Raw genomic sequence first — 17,716 nt, 5'->3', positions numbered from 1 at the left:
TATTGCGGTTTTCTAAACGTTACAGGATACCCATTCACAGCAGGTGGACTGCACTTTGTTCAGGTTTACTGAACTTTGTTGTACCAACTAAATGTCTGAATGCCGCATTCATGTGACCGTCCTCTGGTCATGTACCAAAGAAGTCGTGGTTTCGTTCAAGGACCAGTGCTTGTGTTCATTACACTATGGGTTGTGACAACGCTGAAAGAGTCTACACACAAAGTTGACAACAAGGTTTTTACACCCGGTAAAACATCACCAAACAGCACTATTGTTGTTTAACATTACACACACACACACACACACACACACACACACAGACACACACACACACACACACACATACATACATACATATATATATACATACGTATACGTTTAACGTTTTGCAATTCATTGACAATTTTGCCTAATTCACTTTTACAAATGTCAGACAAAATATTTTCGACACGCTTCCTTCTGAAATGACCATTTCAACACAATTAAGTTAATGACAATTTACGATATGGAATCTGACACTTCATACTCAAGTCCATAATGGTATACATGACACATGTTCATATGCTCTGACCCCCAAACTTACAAGGATAAAAAGGTAACTGTAACACATTTTATTCTGATTTCGACAAAAACAAAACTGAAATTGAAACATCGTGACACACAATAGAATCTGAGAAGAATACACAAACACGTTTACATCAAAAATGATGGAAAGTTTGGTCACCATGACTACCCAGGCCTGATTGTATGAACCACCACAAACGACCACACCATCACCATGCGTAGCCATTCATCGGACTTACATGTATATCATCTGACGGTCTCCTTCTCATACTGTTAGTCAAGCATTGTATTATTACCATCTGATTCCTCTGCCATTCCCGAAAAAGTCAGTGACTCAAGTCTTGACTTTGAACAGGAAGGGGTCTAGCTAGAACTTTTATCAAGCATAGCTCGGAAAATCTTCAGTGAGGTTTATCGTTGAGGGCCATGGTGATGTTCCGATGGATATGCTCTCTAACAGAACGATGACGACACGGTACGGAGTAGCGTTGTCATCCCTGAATATCTGATGATTGGCAAAGTTATCATGTCAAAATGTGGTCCCATGGCCGTATCAGTACTTCCTGTCGAAAACGTTGACCTTTTTGTTCCCCAGGTACTATAATGAGATTCAGCCATACGAAAGCGGTCCCACACCATCACCAATGGGTACAGCTGCATAGATCACCTGGTGACACGAATTAACCCTACTTTCTTCAAGTTGCCGTTCAAGTTGGAATTTTGCGCCACACCAGGCGTTTCTGCCTCTGGTGTCACACCCCTTCAGATGATAATGATGAATTGTGCGAGAGACACCCACTCCCCATTGCAGTTGTACGGCGTGGATTATCATAACGATGTGTTGTCAGACGAATTCACGCCAGTTTATCATGGTCATTGGTGTTCCTCAGTTGACCAGGACATGGACGACACTTTACTTCACCGGTAGCCACGTGGCTTCTCATGGGTCACAAGATTCCTCGTAAATGGACTAACAGCCATTTGGTCAAAGCACCAGTGTTACGACAGGACAGCCCTACATCATGCAATCCAATAGCTCGCCATCATATACCGTATACCGGGAAATTTACAAGGTACTAAAATTTCGAGGTTTTGAGACCCGTATAGCTTTCGATGTGATTTAATTTACAGGTTTGGGCACCTAAAATATATAGATATTTTAGACAAATTTAATTTTGAGGTTAGAAGAAAGTGGTCAGAAACATCACTCACCGAACCAATACTCACGGGGCTATCGGCAAAAACTCATAGTATCCAGTTATAACTGAAGTTTGACTGTTGTGACTGCGGGTATACCACTCCATGGCAGCAATAACAGTTATGAAAACAAACGTTTGATCCTTTGTTGTGATAAATGACCCATGAAACACTCGGCAGAGTTCAAACTTGACGCCAATTTTTCTCAGACGATATCGTTTTCTTAACAACTAACCATGGCCGATGCAGTCCATTTGGTAAGAGAGTGACATCAAGTGTATTGAGAGTTGGTTTGACTTCACCTGTAAGACACTGATTGAATTTTTTTGTAATACATGTTATTCTGGACCAATAATTAAAATTAAATAGCCTCGACACCGCCTTTCTGTTGTTTGTTGGTTCAGGCCGTCGAGGGTCACTGAACGTTAAGATTAGTTGCAAACAGGCATTACAGAGTTAATGTGCATGTCCGGAAGTCACTGGTTTGCTGCAGTTGAAATGCTTATCCATAGGAAATCTAACTCAATGGTTTGAAGTTTGGAAAAATTCATGGATATAATATTTTCGAGGTGCTAGCCTCAACGAAAATTAGATACCCATACGAAAAGAGCTGTTTGAGACCTTTGCAAACGAAAGTTTGTGGACAGAACAAAGCCGACTGACAGCATGTGTCTTGTACCTCTTATTTTATCTATTTTCAAAAAAGCAGTGACTGTGACAAAGACGAGCAGGAAACAATAGAGAACCACGTAGAACTGCTATCAGAGTGTACATAGGCGACAGTCACGTGGGAAATTAGATGAAAAGCAGAAACCATTCCCTTCAGAAATTGGATGCATTTGCACTGAAAAAAAAACGTGACCTGCTGCCACATATAGCAGCACATGTTACACCAATGTCAGAAGAGCCATCTTTTAGTTAATTAATCTTTTAATTTAATACTTTATTTTTTGACCCAGCTGTCACTGTTCCAAAGTTGAAACCTGGTACTGTCTAAACCTTTGATGACTATAACTTCATTTGTCCCTTGCAGTCATCAGGAAACCCGTATTCACATCATACTTCGAGGTTCAGCCATGATTACCTAACGAACAAAAGCTGCAGATGTTGTAATCCTTGCAATGACGCTCAAAACATGCCATCCTACCAACGTATACAGCACATGAACACCATGTAAGAAAAGCAGCTTACCGGACAGAACATTGGGATGATCAAGACATATTTTCCAAGGCCTTAATTTTCAATACAGCAAGTAAATGGTAAACATGTTACCTAACGGCCGGACGACACTTCATCACGCATCAACGTCTTGTCAGGAGGTAGCCTCTTGTGGCTTAAGGAAGGATGTAACTAACAACATATGCAAGTCCAAACAGTCCTCACTCAATACACTGGACTCTCTGGACATTTCACCAGAATATGTAAGTAATTATTATGTTGGCAAAAATGTCCCTGTAATGCATTGTTGGCTTTTCCAAAGCTAAAACAGTAGCGAGCATAGGCAAAGTAGCATTTACCATCCGCATACACCCGTGAAGATTTGAGTCTGAATTCTGGAATCCATGCTTGTCGTAAGAGACGACTAATGGGATCGGCTGACCATTCCTGCTGAAATTCTTAAAGCACTGCACAGCAATGCACACACCCCTATAGCGAATACAGCGCGTTTCCATATGTTCCCTGTACCATTCTTGCCATGCGTATATGTGTGAAGGGCCGTTTGTGTAACTCGATGGTGTGTTTGAGGCTGGTGTAAAATTTTAGATCGAGGAAGATTCGGGTTGGTCAACAGAATAGGATGGTCAGACTCGCTGACTTGGTTGACATATACCGTCATACCAGAACTGCGTAGACCGATGCCCATGCTTTCGATCACTTGTTTGTCTGGTCCAGAGTCGATTATTTACAGATCGCTTGCATATAACAGGAGGAAGCAGGAATATTGATGTTTGTTAAAAACAAAACAAATCTTCTGGGCATACACAAAATGAAATAAGTGCCTCCACACCTGATTTTTTCATTATGCATAGTCAATAAATGCGCAATCATTAAAAGCACAATTGATCCATCTAGCCACCCCACTATCAATCGCCTCTTACGATAAGCACGAATTTCTGAAAACCAATTCTAATCCGGATTTTCACGAGATGGATGACCAGAATGTAGTCGACTTTAAACTATAATGTAATTTTCCAGTTGACGACCTGTCAACTCTTTTGATTAACAATCTTCCCGACCGTCTGCTGATGCCTGGACAAACATGCAAGGTCACTCTGGTGTCACTGAAGGCGTCACTTGAAGCCCTTATCTAACACGTCAGTGAATGATTCAGGGAATATAATTTCCCACGGTCCACGCCATGTCGATCGGCCTGTACCTAATGGCCAGTTTGGGGTAAGTGTGTTTACGTGAAGGGACACATGATTTACAATTTATGTATACTACAGGGTAAGTGATGTCCTCCTTGGAACTGACCTCAGCCGGGAAGCGAGGCCGAGGTCACCGTTCACGATGATCTGGCTTGTGACATCACGGTGTCCCAAACTGTAAGACACTATTTCATTATCACATTCCCCCACATCCGCACCATGTCCGAGCCCGCTATATACCGCCAGTCTCTTTCTCCATGGTCTAGTCTTGAGTTTGTTTTCTCTCTCTAACTGTATATCGTTTCTGCAAATCAGACAGAGGTCGACAAAAAGTGTCTGTTGTAAAAGAAATGCAAACCGTATTACAGTCATATTTAATATCCGCACTGTTCACTGGTGAATCCGTAGACAAAGGCCACGACTATCAGGCATATATGGTTGCACTGTTCACTGGTGAATCTGTGAACAAAGGCCACGACTATCAGGCATATATGGTTGCACTGTTCACAGGTCAATCTGTGGACAAAGAACGACTATCGGGCATATGTGGTTGCACTGTTCACAGGTCAATCTGTAGACAGAGGCCACGACTGTCAGGCATATATGGTTGCACTGTTCACAGGTGAATCTGTAGACACAGACCACGACTATCAGACATATATAGTTGCACTGTTCACAGGTGAATCTGTAGACAGAGGCCACGACTGTCAGGCATATATGGTTGCACTGTTCACAGGTGAATCTGTAGACACAGACCACAACTATCAGACATATATAGTTGCACTGTTCACAGGTGAATCTGTAGACAGAGGCCACGACTATCAGGCGTATGTGGTTGCACTGTTCACAGGTGAATCTGTAGACAGAGGCAACGACTATCAGGCATATGTGGCTGCACTGTTCACAGGTCAATCTGTAGACAGAGGCAACGACTATCAGGCATATGTGGTTGCACTGTTCACAGGTGAATCTGTGAACAGAGGACACGACTATCAGGCATATGTGGTTACATTGTTCACAGGTGAATCTGTAGACAGAGGCAACGACTATCAGACGTATGTGGTTGCACTGTTAAAAGCTGCTACTGTTAAAAGCTAAGAGCCGCTACAATCAAGTGTGTAAGGTTGCACTGTTGTCGTGCTGTGGTACGCACTTCAAACGGCTCTGTAGGGTAGAAATGTGAGGAACTGGTAACAGCTGAACCCTGTGAGCCATGCAGTTGTGTATAGTTTAATTTTAGGAACTGTGGAAGAAGTAGTAGTAGTAGTAGTTGCTGTAGTAGTAGTAGTAGTAGTAGTAGTAGTTGCAGCGGCAGCAGCAGCAGTAATTGTAGAAGCAGTAGTAGTAGTGGTAGTAGTAGTAGTAGTAGTAGTAGCCGTAGCCGTGGTAACACAGCAGAGGCAGATGAATCGGTATTAATAGTAAGAGCAGCAACAACAGTAGCAGCAGTAGTAGTAACAGCAGCAGCAGCAGCAGCAGCAGTAGTAGTAGTGGTGGTGGTGGTGGTGGTGGTGGTGTTTTTGTATCGAAGTTGTAACAATAGGTCAAGATCACATATTGAGTTTATCACTGTTTTATTCAGAAGTGTATGTCACAAACGTCTTTCATTGTAATTTTCCCACGGAGCAGTTAAAGTTAAAAGGTCAAAGCGTGAGACATTACTTGGTTTGACGTGGTTTCACTATATCGGAAGACTGGTGGGGAGTAGACACTACCGTCTCCTATACTGGGTCGGGAGGGAAATGTCGCCCGCATTTGCGCGTATCCGGGCACCTCCCGTTATGTATAAGAGTGGGGACTTGAGTGTCAAGAAGACACCAACAGCTCTATGTTGACAATAGTTACCCACCAGTTATCTCCCTTGGTACCCGTTCCAAGGCGTGATATCGGTCACAGAGCTACTATTTCAGGTTAATCGGTTAGCTTTTGCTGGGATTTTCAAAACAGCCTCACTTCCGTTTGGATTGGTTTAGTTCAGAAGGATAGAAGAGGAACCAGCTTCTAGGGTTTTTTTTCTCTTTTTGTTGGATACAGGTGAAGAGCAATGTCTCTCTTCAACCTTTGTCTCTTCATAGGGGTGGTCTCGGCGCTCCCAACCGACTACAGCAGAGATGACGCGAACAGAAACTTCGACTCAGTCGTGAGTATCCTAGAAATGTCACTAGGCAGTTTCACAGAAATGGAAGCTAGAGCCTCGATGGTGCAGAAGCTCACTTGCAGTATATGTTTGAATGCATATTTTCCATGTACCTGAAATTTCACATATATTCATTACATTGCCCCCATTGAACAATGCTTGTCGTAAGAGGCGACTAACGGGATCGGGTGTTCAGACTCGCTGACTTGGTTGACACATGCCATCGGTTCCCAATTGCGCAGATCGATGCTCATGCTGTTGATCACAGGACTGTCTGGTATAGACTCGATTATTTACAGACCGCCGCCAAATAGCTGGGATATTGCTGAGTGCGGCGTAAAACTAAACTCACTCCAGTTGCCATAACGTTATAGTAACCGGGTAATTGCTGCAGATAAAGCTACTGTGACCAGATAATATATACTGCAGATAAAGTTACTGTGACCAGATAATATACTGCAGATAAAGCTATTGTGACCGGATAATATGCTGCAGGTAAAGCTACACTGACCAGAAAATATACTGCAGATAAAGTTACTGTGACCAGATAATATACTGCAGATAAAGCTATTGTGACCAGATAATATACTGCAGATAAAGATACTGTGACCAGATAATATACTGCAGATAAAGCTACTGTGAACGGATAATATACTGCAGATAAAGACACCCGATGCAGAACTACAGTTATTTTGTTAAAAGTCATCAGAAATGTTTCAACTTCATAAAAGTACAGTTATCAGGTACATGGCTTCAATGTAAAGTGATACCAGAGCGAACTAGTAACCCCAATCTAGTAATTCTTTGCTGTGTGTGGATCAAAAGAAAGCGGCTTGAGTCCAGCAATAAGTGATATACGGTATATTTACAGTGGGTACATGAAAGTGGGAGTTTTTCGGTCAGGCAGATAAGACTGGTTAGGGGACGCGACCTGTGTCACAAGGTTAATTTCGCTGGGTTAGCTGTTGTGCTACTAAACACCAGGTGGTAGTTTCTTATTGTAAATGTATTTAATAGCCCGTAACTGAAGCTACAAGACCAATTTGAGAATAAAGAGACTATGACAGGCATTAACACAAGCAATCTCTCTCACAGACACAGACACACACACACACACACAGACACAGACACACACAGAGACTCACACACAGATCATTACGCACGATTCCCAGATTTGCTCTGATTATGGGATATATCCATTCGTCACTTAAAAGCCTTTTAGAACTTGGACAATAACTTTTACTCGTATTTGCGGAACCTAACAAGACGGGATAACACAAATATAACTCTTAAATAATCTCCAGTCTACGGTACCTATGACTGTGTGGTTTCAGATATTTTGGTAAACCAGTTCGGGGAATAATTTCTTATGTTTAGTATGATTTCAGGCAGGTGGTTATTCACATTTAAACATTTTTTTTCCAGCTTAAAATTCCTAATTGATGTCAGATTTGTCACAGTTCTTTTGAATTTATTCATCATTTAGGGGTATTTATTATATTTTACACTTAAGGCCGCCGGTTACGTCTTTTCAACTTTTTGTCAATGTGTTCATCTTGAACTTAGCGTACAACGTGTGCATGCTTGTTTCAGACGTTTATGGAGAAGTTTGGTTACCTTGACAACCTGGCAGGACGAGGTCAACATGACCCACAAACTACTTCAATAGCCATCAGGTAAGTTGCTTGGAGGACCGACCTCATCATTAGCATGCTGGAAGATGATGGTATCGGGGACCGAAGTCACGACATCAAGGGTGATTTTTATGAGGCTGTGTAAGGATTGTGTGCCAAATCATTGTATCCCCATTGAACAGACATGATTCTTATAGTCTGTTTGCAGTGGAAACATCCCTATGATTTTCACTTAAAGCAAAAACGTAAATCATATAAAGTGAAATTAAAACTGCGAATAATCATAATGTTACCTTAACATTTGAACCTTTAAATTTCAGAAGTATTTTCAACTTTCCTAAAAGTTGTTTCACAAACTACCATAGAGTGTTTGAACAGTGAAAAGAAATGCACGTGCTTTACATGATGAACGTTAAAATAGACCAAGCCCTATTGTTCTAGGTGTTTCATTTAACGTGCATTTTAATACTGACCAATAATAGCGATTTGAATCTATCATCATTTGTTAAACAGCTTTTATCCTAAGTTTTACAAAACTCTGGGATTAGCAAGGTTGAATTGGCAAGGTAAAATTATGAGGATTAGCAATTAAGTAATAGTTTCACTGTATTCGATTTACTTTTCTGTGTGAAGTGAATTTATCGGTACGTTTTCACTGCAAACAGATGATGCGAGTACATGAACAATGTAACAGATGCATCTCTGTTGTCTCAGTCGAATCACTTCATGAAAGTATGAAAGTCTTCACCCGGACTGCAAATCCCAACCAGTTATCCAAAACTATATTTCACGTTCAAGACAGTGATCAGTCAATGCATGGGCACAGTAATGAAGCTCCGTATTTTCCAGGGAGTTCCAGCGCTTCAATGGCCTGCGAGAGACTGGACGCCTAGATTCGGCCACTGTCCAGAAGATGCAGTCCCCGAGATGCGGACTTCCTGATCTGGTCAGGCCATCTGAGAGAGCAGCACAGCTCAGGAGTGATCCCGGGACTCCTCTGGCCTTCTATGCCCCAGGTAGGGGCAATCTTACTTGTTATGGTGAAAATAACCATCACAATGATAATCCTCAGTAAACTTTCGTTCTACTACTCATTGTTCTCCGTGTCCTTGCTTTGGTACCTCCTGGTTTCTTGGCGCAGAGTACCCGGGTTCCCTATTGGGACAGCAGCCATTTTGATACTCTGGGTAATGCAGAAGACTGCAGTGTTGGCGAGTCTTCATACTCTCCTGAAATGTTCTCGGTGGGTTTGACTTCCTGGGAGAATTCTCATTCGCTGTCTGGGCTGCGTGTAGAAGAGGCAACGGCCCTGAGATGATGATAAGCCTGGCTGTGCCAGAATCAACCGGCTTCTCTCTGCTGCATACTGCTTTAAACTAAAAACAACAATAATTATTAGTCAGCTCCTGTGGTTGTAATGAACAGTGTATATTTCCTCCAATAATGCAATTCAGTACAGTATAGATTCACAAAAGTATCAGAAGCTGAATGGACCAGATGATAATTGATACACTCTTTGCTGCAGGTTATAAATGGAGAAAGAACGATATCGATTACAAGATCGTTGGATATACCCGTCAGCTGGCAGGTTCCGATCAGAGGTAGGTGTAAGAATGTCACACATAACACTTAAATGTGAGAGAAGAGGCGCATAACAGTAAGATAATTTTACGGAAAAAAACAAGTTTCAAGTCTTTACATAGCCTCAATGATGAACGATGTTTCTTCATCCTTATGGTAGCCGTATCTTCTTTTTTTAAAAAAAAAGAAAAAAAGAGACCGGATGAAAAACCGGTATTTATAATACTACTGCAGTCAGTGGGAAGGTTCCGATTGGAGGCAGTGGTCTCTAATCATTTGTCGTCAGTCGGAGAGTTCAGATGATAGTGAGGTAGAACGGCCTTCAACATAACCGTCAAGATACGAACTTGTGTCATTATGCAGTGTGTGTGATTAAATTCGGGTTTACGCCGCTTTTAGCAATATTCCAGCAATTGGGCATCACACACTGTACCCAAGTGGTGAATGGAATCCGGGTCTTGGGCCAGACAAGCAAACGCTTTAACTGACCTTGATCATGTTGGAACTTTGAAATCATCCTACGTCACCAATAACGTCAGATACAAAGCCGAGATTTGTTCAATGATTTTGTTGTGTTTAATGCCTAGCATAGCCGTCACGTCCAGGATGTTCCAGAAGTTAATTTATTTTTAAATGTTTATGTGGCAATTCTGCTGTTTGAAAACTGTTTGCTCAACTTTGCAATGAGAGGTATCTGGTATGAGGTCCATCACGTTGATAATGCGCGACGTGATCGAGGTTTTTTCAGACTTTCTGTTTAGGTCTGAGGGTTCGGTAGCCTAATACTCAGACCAAACATCGGCTTGTCCCGCCGGAGACCGGGTTCCATGCCCCCATTGGGCCTAATTTGTGAAAACCATATCGTTAAACGTGAAGTACAGTAACTATAATCACTCAGTTACTTCAAATGACTTAAAAGGAGTCATGTTATCTACCTTAGTACTTATTGCTTGGACCTTGGACTTTATTTCGTCAAGCAATTATCACGCACTTACCCACTTCAAAATTGTCTGTAATATTTCTCAAGTTTAGTTCTTGTAAAAGTCCTTATGGCACCAGCCATGTTTCTTGATGTAGAGCACACTGCTATACAATGTAGTTGACGGTGTTTTATTGGTATAATATCAGTTTAAACTGTTTTCTCTCCTTATTCCGTTCAACGTCGCTGTCGGGGCGATGGGTAGCCTAGTGGATAAAGCGTTCGTTGGTAATTCCGAAGACACGGGTTCAATTCCCCACATGAGTACAACGTGTGAAGCTCATTTCTGGAACCCTCGCCTTAATTTTGCTGGAATACTGCTAAAAGCGGCGTAAAATTCAGCTCAATGCATCTCGTACTCAGTCTGTCATACACACCCTGGAAAAAATATACAAGGGTTTGCCTGTCGTGACTGGTTCATTTTTTTTATTATTTCTGTCAACTGTTTTCCTCTTATGGGGCTAGAAGAACATACACCATAACTATGATTACACAATGCCATTTAGAAAGTGGTCAAATGCAACATATGTCATATTTGGGATTTCACTTTCTTAGTAAGGTACAAATTCTAGTACTTTTTCGGTTGAGTCCCATCCGTGATTCGAACCCGCACCCTCAGAGTCAACGGTGGCTGAGCGGGCTAAGCGGATGACTTCGTGTGCTGGCGATTAGGTGCCTGACTCTGAGGATGCGGGTTCGAATCCCAGATGGGACTTAACCGAAAAAATACTAGAATTTGTACTTTACTAAAGAAAGTGAAATCCCAAATATGACATATGTTATACACCATAACGTTCAAAGACAAAACTTTGCATGAGGATAAGACACGCGCGTGGCAAGCCGTTTTGTCGTGTGTGCCCGATGGGATTTAAAGCTTTATAATATATATAGTTAGTATTAAGGGCTTGCCCAATTTTCATTTTCAAAATCATGTGTATATGTCCGGGGTCTTTTGACAGTGGCAACTACCCTCCTGTGCGACATTTAATGGACGAATTGATATTCTTTCTTAACACAGACAAGCACTGAGGCAAGCGTTCTCCAAGTGGTCCGACGTGACACCTCTTACATTCAGGGAGGTGACGAGCGGCAATGCCGACATCGAGATCACCTTCGTCAGACGTCAGCACGGGGACGGCCCTGGTAATTCATTCGATGGAAGAGGTTAGTGGTCCTACATCAAATGTATCACCCCTCGCAAATATCACTTTACGACATTTGTAAGGTTGTAAATATGGACATAATTTTATATAAAGTAATATCAGTATTTATCATTCAACGTACAATTAGTTGGAAGTAATATTCCCAACCTAAAGTCAGCTTGACATGATCATGTCCGCGATTTAACGACCGCTGAACTGAGAAAAAATACGGAACCTGGTCGCACATGATAAACTGAATTTCAAGGGCGGTGGGGTAGCCTTCTGCATGAAGCGTTTGCTCATCACGCCAAAGACCCGGGTTCGATTCCCCAGATTAGAATAATGTCCATTTCCATCATATTGCTGAAATATTGCTGAAATATTGCTGAAATATTGCTAAAAGCTACTTAAAACAATACTCACTGACTGAATGTAGTTCAAATAATGTCTGTGTCTCATCTCCACAGGTGGAACGCTTGCGCATGCGTTCTTCCCCGGAACTCAACCAATCAGCGGAGACACTCACTTCGATGAGGACGAACAGTGGACGATGCGAGGAGACACAGGCACGAACCTAGAAATTGTTGCTGCCCACGAGTTTGGCCACGCTCTCGGTCTGGGTCACTCGAACATCCCCACAGCTCTGATGGCCCCCTATTATCAAGGGTACAATCCCAACTACCAGCTCCACCTCGACGACAAGCGAGGCATACAGACGCTATATGGTAAGAACCCTTGATCCCATTTTCCAGTGACAAGAATTTAACTCAACCCTAACGAATCGTCACGGCTATCAGCAAAAATGATGCAGGCCAGGGCCTCCTTGTAACTCACGAATATTCATGGTTCCGAGAAACCCGTGACAGATATAGCAAGAGCGAAACTTGGGTCAGATTTTTGTTGTCGTTGTTCCTCTTGTGGTTGTTTAAAGTTAAACTCAACCATATTCGAGATATATGGCGGGGGTGTAATAATCGAGAGTGTACCAAACAATCCAGTGATCACCAACATAAAAATCGATGTGCGCAATAGAAAACAATGGCATCCAAGTCAGCGAGCCTGTCTACCCGATTCCGTCAGTCGCCATTTACGACAAACATGGATAACTGAAGAACGATCGTTTAGATTCATTGGCGAATTTTGTGTACTTGGTGATTTTGGCGCACCTCGTGATTATCGTGTATTTAGCAACTGTCGCGTTTCAAGCGATATTGGTGCCCGTTGGCGATTTTTCATCATGGGACTAGCGATTATCGTGCTAAGGGTTAGTAGAAATGCTGACTGATTTTCATCCCAATTTTGTTCGCACAGGTTCAAATAGCAGAGGTTCAGGTGGGAGAAGACCCCGCCCGACACGACCACCAGTAACACGTCGACCACGCCCCAGACCACGTGCAACCCCAGCACCCAGAGGAAGACACTGTGACGTCAAGTTTGATGACATCATCGTAGGTGAGTAACCACACTGTCATACTGTCATACCTCAGGTGGGGGAAGAACGGGCCCACTTGCACGAAGCGGCATCACCATTACTACAGCTGTAGGCCAAATTGTATGTGCGAACCTTGCTGAGATCACTTTGTGCACTCGGACTCTGGACGAGAAGTATGAGATGCGTCATGCTGAATTATTTCTGACCTGATCATGATTCATGAGCCTACTTCGCGAATGTGTGGATTTCAAAACGTCACACCTCGATTAAATGAAGTTTATTCATATTTCAAAAACAACTGTTTTCATGTTATCAGCTTTGATCCTAGTCTCTCCTTAGCCTGGGCTAAACGTTTAAGTGTAAATGAAGAGTACACTAAATGTAAATTGTTGCCTGGTTAATGCAAAATCTGTGTTCAACCTTAAATTACATTATGTACGACTATATTGCACAAATGCCACACCTTCCTTGATCACTGGCTACACCTCACTTGAATCGTTGACTTTCAGGCTAGTCAAACTATGGTTTGACCTCAAAGTAACCTCAACAGAAACAAATCAAACTGATTAATAACCTTTATGCCTCTATTAACCACAAATTAGGACAATGAAAGACTTCGGAAACAGGCGATAATGTGGTTGAAGCAGACGACCAATGTTGGTGTCATATTCTTAGTATATGCATTGTACTTGTAAATCTTCCGCTTATTTGTGAGCAAAAGAAAACCATTGTTCAAACATCAAACGATCACATTTTCACATGACCTGTGGGCGTAACAGACGTAACTTTCTTGGACCATGGGTTTGCTTAATATAGAATTGTCTCACGTGGGTTTAAAGGACTTAGAAACTGTCCTGGCATAATTACTTTAATTACGCTGGAAAAAATAAACCCCAAACACATCTGAGTGGTATATATTCATTATAAACAACAGATGCGTATTTTCATGACTGGATTAGACGTGTTTCACGGTGGCAACTGAAGTCTTCTTTTATGAGAGTAATTCTCTTCCGCAGCTCACGACAGGAAAACCTATGCCTTCCGTGGCAGCAAGATCTACCGCCTGGTCAACCGCGGGGTGAGCAGAGGGTTTCCCAGACCGAGCAAGAGGGTGTTCCGTGGGGCTCCGTCCTCACCTGGAGCCGTGGTGTACGATAGAAGGAACCGGAAGACTTTCTTCTTTAAAGGTAACTGTATCTATCTTCAGCTTGTTGGTTATTGGTCTGTTGTTTGATGCCAAACTCAACAATATTCCAGCTATATGTCGACGGTCTGTAAATAATCGAAACTGGACAAGACAATCTACTGATCAAGAGCATGAACATCGATTTGTAAATTGCATCTTTATTGGTAATTAAAGTAAACAGTTGGTGACAGGATTGAAGGATTGGATGTTTGTTTGTCGGTTAAGCAGAACCACCCCACAGAAAACATTGATACCCCACTCACTTAGAGCCGAAAAGTCTCTATATTATACCAACATTAGATAAGGATACACCTGTAAAAGAAAGGACATCAATTACCACCCTTTAACGTCTTTTGATACCAGAATATTCAACCAAAAATCTCCAAGAAGACGCTACATCCATTACACCATGGCATCGTGACAGACGTAGTGAATCTAAACATGGACATTTCCTAATCATAGTACTCTTCTTTCCAGGGGGCAGATATTGGAGGTTCACCGCCTATCGCAAAGATCGGGGCTACCCCAGGAGGTTACCGTCATCTTTCAGAAACGCCAAGGCTGCCCTTCAGTGGCGGGATGGCAGAATCTACTTATTTATGGTAAGTCAGTAATGCTCCATAGATACTAATCAACACTATACTATTAATAGTAACTGTGACAGTAATGAATTAAGAGTGTCCTGGTTCTCCACCGGGAACACAGCCCTTCTGACAATCTGGTTAATGAAGAAGGCTTAAGTGTTGGGGAGTCTACATATTCTCCGAAACGTTTTCGGTAGGTTCGACTATACAGCGTTTCCTGGGAGAAGTCCCATTCGCGGTCTGAATCGCGTGTGGAAGGGCAAGGGCCCTGAGATGAGGGCGACCCTTACCAGCCTGACTGTGGCCGGATCACCCAAACCGTTCCTGTTGCATCTTTGATCTTAATCTGAAAACCGCAGTAATAAAGACGGCGATTTCTTCATTACATATTTGGCCATCATATCTTCGTTCGGAAGCAACGTGAGCATGGTTATTCCTTTTCACAAAATTCTCACGGTAAAAAGAGTAACTGGAGACTTGGATCTGACTGAAAACGAAGCGATGGTAACAAATAGGCCAACTATATTCGGCATAATACAATGCAAATTCATTACACTATACAATCGATTGCGGGTGGTAGCCTAGTACTTCCGCTTCGTGGAGACAGAGAGTGAACAGGTAGGATTTTACGTTAACAGCTCCATAGTCAAACATTATTGACGAGTTTTCTTTACTCAACGTTGCAGAGTTCAACGTACACGGCGTGGACAGAGACCCTGAGAAGATCTTCCTCCGGCTATCCCCGTACAACTACACAGTTCTGGAGGGGAGTCCGACCAGACATTGAGGCAGCCTTCCAGTACACAGACGGGGAGACCTACTTCTTTAAAGGCAACGTGTAAGTTGAGGTTCTTAAGAGGCATTTAGAAGTCGGTATTCTAATATACAACAAAATGTTATGGATGTCAACTTCTTTATTATTTACATTTCTGGGCTATCCCTCGCCCCTTCCTTGTCCAACTGGCGCCACCTTTCGAAGGGGCAAGGAATAGCCCAGAAACGTCGGGTGGCGCCATCTGACGAAGGGGCAAGGAATAGCCCAGAAACGTCGGGTGGTGCCACCTGACGAAGGGGCAAGGAATAGCCCAGAAACATTGTGTAAACAATAAAGAAAAAGTTGACACCCATAACATGTTGCCGTATATAACGTGTAAGTTGGTCATATGATCCATTTGAATCCCCTTGAAGATCTGGGTTGGAATAGGTCTTCAGTAACCCATGCTTCTCGTTAGAAGCGACCAGGTGTTCAGGCCCGCTGTTGATCACTGGTTTGTCTGGTCCACACTCGAATATTTACAAACCACCGCCATACGGCTGGAACATTGCGTAAAACCAAACTCATTCACTGAATGAGTAATCGAGGATTCTCTTTCTCTGTTACAGATACTGGAAGTTCGACAGCTACTATGGGCGAGTGGAGGCTGGTTACCCCAAGGCAATGTCCCAAGCCTGGCTGGGCTGCACTCCAAGGATACCCAAGTAGCAAGGTCCTTGTAGAGGACCTTCCGGACCTGTAGTCGTAGCTAGCCTTGAGATCTTCACTTCATCCTCGACCCTGCAACACCTGCTCGTTGCAAAAAGTATAAGAAAAGAAGTGACACTATTCGAGTTGTGAACGTACCGACTGGGGAGTGTTTCAAACATTGTAAACAAATGTTATGACCTTGACTTCCCTTCATCTGTTATTCCCAACGAACCGGTGCTCAAAGTAATAGGGCCCGTTAGTAGGTCATGGCACTTTGCGAGACCTTACGTTGTTTAGTACTTCCGGTGACAAACAACGTTACATAACTTTTCGAATTTTCTCATGGTTGTCAGTTGACAATAAGGAGTGGATAATCCTTGCAGGGATAACACATTTCTGATCCAACAGTCACCAAATTAGCCAACAATTACGATTGTCAACATCTGTGACGGCCACGCATGGCTGTACACGTTATACGGTCTAATAGAGTCATATTTGGCGGCCGCGCAATTTGAAACCAGAACAGATTCTCGAACATACGCTTGGCACCGGCAGTCTGGTACCGGAAGTAGCGTATCGCGAGTCTTACGGGTCCTTAAAACTTGTTCGCGTTTTTTTATTCTAAAGAACATTGTCAAAATCATTCGGAGAGGACCGAAAAAATAACTTGGAAGGCTATTTTTTCCATTTTGATTAGAAATGGAACTTCGTACGTTAGCCCGGTCATTTTGAACACATTCCATGATATCATTTAGGTCAGTTCAGTTCGGAAATAGCACTCCAGAGTATGATAGAAGTTTACAATAAATCTTATTTCGTCTGCATGTGAGACAAGAGCTGCTGATGGAGTCTGTCACTTCATCCACGACCAACAATCCTTGCATAGCTGAACAACGACACTTCAAATGACCCCAATAGGAAGTGTTAAATGGTCATACAATGATTCGCATCATGAGTACCATTCCGAAAGCCGCTTCTAGCGTCACCCACAGTGGTATTGCACAAAACACAATAACTTCCAGCAGGGATACTCTACACCTCTGTTAGTCTCCCTGCTTCCAACAAGACAAGGTATTGACTTCCTAGCAACGAATAAGTCGTGCTCATACGTTATCGGTTCACTTGCAGCAACATTTTGCTAAGACTTGGAGAAAAGTGAATAAAGAAGAGCGTAAACAAACAAAAACAGAAATGTTTCCGATTACATGTTGTAGGGAGAAATTCACGGTTTACGGGTGAATACACATGTCTTTATTATCACAGGAGTATAAAGAAAGATGTAATGTGATTGCCTTGAACATGTTAATGGATACATACAACGAAATGTGTCATATTAAACCAAATGTGAAGATTGTTTTTGTTTTGTTGTTTATTTGCTGCTTTATTTGGCCGTTATCTTGGGGGTTAGGGAAGGAGAGGTAGAGCAAAGTACCGGTCTCAACGTTC

At 42.5% G+C, this 17,716-nt stretch overlaps 1 protein-coding gene across 2 annotated transcripts; it reads left to right on the top strand.

The window, feature by feature from the left end:
* The first annotated feature begins 4,074 nt into the window (after positions 1-4,074).
* On the top strand, positions 4,075-17,623 carry LOC137283511 (matrix metalloproteinase-19-like). 2 transcript variants are annotated; one of them, XM_067815063.1, is made up of 12 exons: positions 4,075-4,155; positions 6,165-6,270; positions 7,861-7,943; positions 8,751-8,917; positions 9,427-9,502; positions 11,480-11,625; positions 12,071-12,328; positions 12,915-13,055; positions 14,052-14,222; positions 14,699-14,823; positions 15,492-15,643; positions 16,189-17,617. In XM_067815063.1, the coding sequence occupies exons 2-12, from the start codon at positions 6,175-6,177 to the stop codon at positions 16,286-16,288; spliced, it is 1,515 nt and encodes a 504-aa protein (XP_067671164.1). In that variant the 5' UTR covers positions 4,075-4,155; positions 6,165-6,174; the 3' UTR covers positions 16,289-17,617. The 2 variants fall into 2 exon arrangements, with proteins under 2 accessions (XP_067671164.1, XP_067671156.1); XM_067815055.1 differs by lacking the exon at positions 4,075-4,155 and having other exon boundaries at positions 5,809-6,270; positions 16,189-17,623.
* Positions 17,624-17,716: the final 93 nt, after the last annotated feature.

This window comes from Haliotis asinina, chromosome 1, assembly GCF_037392515.1.
Source record: "Haliotis asinina isolate JCU_RB_2024 chromosome 1, JCU_Hal_asi_v2, whole genome shotgun sequence".
Lineage (NCBI taxonomy): Eukaryota > Metazoa > Mollusca > Gastropoda > Lepetellida > Haliotidae > Haliotis > Haliotis asinina.
The sequence above is the reverse complement of the archived record's forward strand: the minus strand, read 5'-3'. Positions and strand labels throughout refer to the sequence as shown.